This window comes from Hibiscus syriacus, unplaced genomic scaffold (genome assembly GCF_006381635.1).
Source record: "Hibiscus syriacus cultivar Baekdansim isolate YM2019G1 unplaced genomic scaffold, ASM638163v2 tig00110911_pilon, whole genome shotgun sequence".
In the NCBI taxonomy this organism is placed as follows: Eukaryota; Viridiplantae; Streptophyta; class Magnoliopsida; order Malvales; family Malvaceae; genus Hibiscus; species Hibiscus syriacus.
Genome location: NW_024062910.1, coordinates 744,580 through 748,291, shown reverse-complemented (window position 1 = coordinate 748,291; position 3,712 = coordinate 744,580). Strand labels below are relative to the sequence as shown.

Genomic DNA, 3,712 nt, shown 5'->3' with positions numbered 1-3,712 from the left:
CTAAGATAAACGTTAGTTTGTTAACCAAAATATGATAAATCTAATCTCATAATTATTTTAACTATATTTTACAAATAGAATCTCTATTTACATTATATCAACGAATCAATGCTTGAAATATTATAATAGAGAATCAATCCTTGAAAATAACAATGATACCAACAAACATTATTAAAATATAATTTTCTCATAATTCAATCAACAAATTAATATCCAACTCATACAAATGTCAAATTTTTAACGAAAAATAACAATTTAAGAACATATAAATAACCAAATGATCATTTCATAATTTTTAATAGTCAATGGACTAAAAAATATCTTATAATCAATAAACAATTTTATAATTTTTAATAGTCAAGAAATTCAACAAAACAACACCAAGACTATTTGTTTACTTTACCTTCCATTTTAACACGTAATCTCTCAAGTAAAATTACATACAATCAAGATATATATATTCAGATCATCCTGTATAAAATGTCAAACCATATAAAATAACATCGAAAGAAATAACGTCAAAAACTAAGCATATATGTATATATATATATATAAACTGTAAACAAATGAAACCGAGGAAGAATCAGTGAGCGATATGAAGAAATAGTAATAGCAAGTGGTAATGATATATCATCAATTTCCACAGTGCCATTTGGATGTAGGAACACAGCTCAGGTAATGGCACCAGCTGCAATGGTCGTTTCCGTTCTCCCCTCTAAACAGCATTACCAACCCCACAGTGAAACTGCCATAATCCCAAATGGAAAACAAGATCATCGACAGGACCGGAATTATAAACACGATGAACCATCTACAAAAAAAAAATAGTTTCCATGGAGTTTAATAACATAGAAGTTTAGAGAGCTTACCCAACAATGAGTAAAATCACACCGATCACCCAGAACACATATTGGTACGCCTTGTGCTTGGATTTGACTGGAGCACCGACAGGAAGATTCTTACGTCCCACCCAACCGAACTGGGGACGAAGCAGCAAAACAAACCCGAGGAGAAAACCGGACAAGAAACCTCCAATATGTGCAAAGTTGTCAACATGAGGAAGAATCCCTATTGCTAGGTTAATGGCAATGATGACTACGAGTGTGATAAGCGCTGCGGCCTACAATATGAAAGAAGAAAAATGTAAATGATACAACCATGACAAATCTCGATGTAGCAAAAAACCATAATCACCGATTACCCCCATTTTCCTTCAGCTTTTTCTTAAATGGCACTGCTGATTATTACATCACGGCTACCAATATCTACTTATCTTAAGCTCCAAACATGAAGACAATTACTATTTCCAATTGCATATAGCATGTAAAAGATAGCCTTCTTCAAAGGAACTAAAAACCAAGGAGAAGTACCTTATTTGTATAGATAGTCCAGTTAGTCAGCAGCTCCGATAACATCGCCCCAAGTAGGCCAAATAAAGCACCAGAGGCACCAACAGAAATATTACGCTGAATGAAAAGAGCCGATAGCACGCTCCCACCAAGACCAGACAACAGATAGATAAGCCCGACGCGTACTGCCAGGAGAAAGAACATATATCGATTATAACACCATGATGGGCCAAATCAGTCTCTAGGTAGACATCAAAAGAATAATCCAAAAATGAACTTTATAAAATCCAGGTAGCCATTGACCACAGTACAGTTGGAATAAATAAAATGATCCACCAACAACAAGTAGTGCAATCAATGGATTACATAAGAATACGTGTTTATAGGATATTTCAATTTGCTCATTGATCAAAGACTGGAAAAAATCTTCTAAATGTTTCATATTCCAAAAATATTATGTAATGTGGAAAATTAATCAAACATTTGAAGAAGAACAAATAACGTACTGAATCCAAACTGTTGTTCAAGGCGTATTCCAATAAAGACCAAGCTCAACATGTTTGCAAGCAGATGAATAACACCTGCATGCAGCCAGATGCAAGTGATAAGCCTCCATCCTTGATTTCCATGCACTATCTTCTCCCACTCCAGTGCTCCCAATTTTTCCAATCTGACAAAGAAGGAACATTACAAAATTACACGAGTTGCAATCATCACAAACCGCACAGCATAATTAAAAAGGGCTTGCTAAACCACAGAGATGTAACATGTTCAACTTCACAATTCACAGTCCAGTGAACAGCTGAAAAGTCATGTACTTTCCGAATGAAAAGGCTGAAATCCAATTCGTAGTTAGTTACTATTAGAAAGATTTGGATTTGCATTAGACCATACAAAAACAAAAGTGAAGCCCCATGCCTCCATGTCTATTACTTCAATACTCGATAGAGATCACATCTTTTTCTATTTCAACTCCAATATACCATGAAATCATATATAAAGTAACTTCATTATTCAGTACATCATCCCCAAACATGTCCTTTTGTAATTTTTACAAAATTCAGAACATTCATTTAGATTGTTTAATAGTTATAAAACAAAAATAAACAGGAATTGACCTCTTAACACTGAAATAACATGCTACATAGATGGATACCCTTATGCTATAAGCAAGAAGCGGATTCCCTGCACTTCAGCTAGACAAAGCAAAACCATGAGATTCAATAAACCAACTAATCCAATATTGAGAATTCCTATTGCTGCTAATGAACAAGAAAGAACAAACCTCATAACCTTAAATTGTATCAATCAAATCATACAAAAATTTCCAGTCTGTGTAATCATCCATCATCTCATAGAATCAAAACAAATCAGATAATCCTATAAAACATCAATTGGACTGAGTTGAACCATCAAAGAAAAACTTCCTATATAACCAACTTATAAAAGACACCAATAGCCCCAAAAAGTTACAGAAACCTGAAATCCCAGAAAACCAGAGACGGCTAAGAGGCGGTTTAAACAGGAAGAAGTCAAATTTAGAGAAGGGGTACACGAGACTTACGTATTAGAAGAAGGACCGAAGAGAGGATTTTCTCTTGTAGGCTGAAAAGAAAGCCTGCCAAGGAACCTAGCCACACAGCTGCCTTCCAATCCCGAATTGTTCTTAGGACAATTATTAACATACATCACCACAACAAAAACAGCGACATTAGCCACCACAAACATCGGAACAAGCCATGAAGTCCATTGCTTTTCATTGTTCTCCACAGAGTAGGTAGAAGATGATCGGTTGTAGCTATTTCCATTGTTCTTCCCATTACCTCTTTCTAGATCCCCAGTTGCCATCCTCCTTCAAAACAAAAGTCCCTTCTCAAAGGATAAAGTTGTGGTCTTTTTTTCTAGGTTGTTCTGGGGGATTGAGTTGAAGGTTATATCAACAACAGAAGAGTGGCTTCAAAGAGAAATTGATGACCAGGAATGGGAGAAAATTAGAGAGAAAAGGGTTGGGGTTTGTTTAGTTTATTGTTTTTCCTTCTTGGTAAGCCTTTTTTTTTTTTTTGGATAATTGTTCTTGGTAAGCCTTGAAGTTAAAACAAAGCGCTGTTTCTCAACCCCCACCACCCCCCGCCCCCCAAAAAAAAAAAATCCGCGGTTTGGTTTGGTTTGGATTTGGATCCCATATGTCTCTTTCTTTTTGTTTGGGTGCTTCTTGGTGGTTTGTCAGAAGGTTGTGGGGTTTGATAGGGAGGGTAAACTTTTTAGGATAAATTATTTAGTAACTTAATTATCCCTTTAGTTTCATTTTAATCAATCGACTATAATTATTTTAAAATTATATCTAATATTATATTTTGATTCTA

At 35.0% G+C, this 3,712-nt stretch overlaps 1 protein-coding gene across 1 annotated transcript; it reads right to left on the bottom strand.

Moving 5' to 3' along the window:
- Window positions 1–437: 437 nt before the first annotated feature.
- Window positions 438–3,420, bottom strand: LOC120146302 (RHOMBOID-like protein 2). Its single transcript, XM_039159903.1, has 5 exons — window positions 2,914–3,420; window positions 1,856–2,019; window positions 1,371–1,534; window positions 870–1,120; window positions 438–745 (listed from the first exon to the last, which is right to left on the bottom strand). The coding sequence occupies exons 1-5, from the start codon at window positions 3,195–3,197 to the stop codon at window positions 634–636; spliced, it is 975 nt and encodes a 324-aa protein (XP_039015834.1). The 5' UTR covers window positions 3,198–3,420; the 3' UTR covers window positions 438–633.
- Window positions 3,421–3,712: the final 292 nt, after the last annotated feature.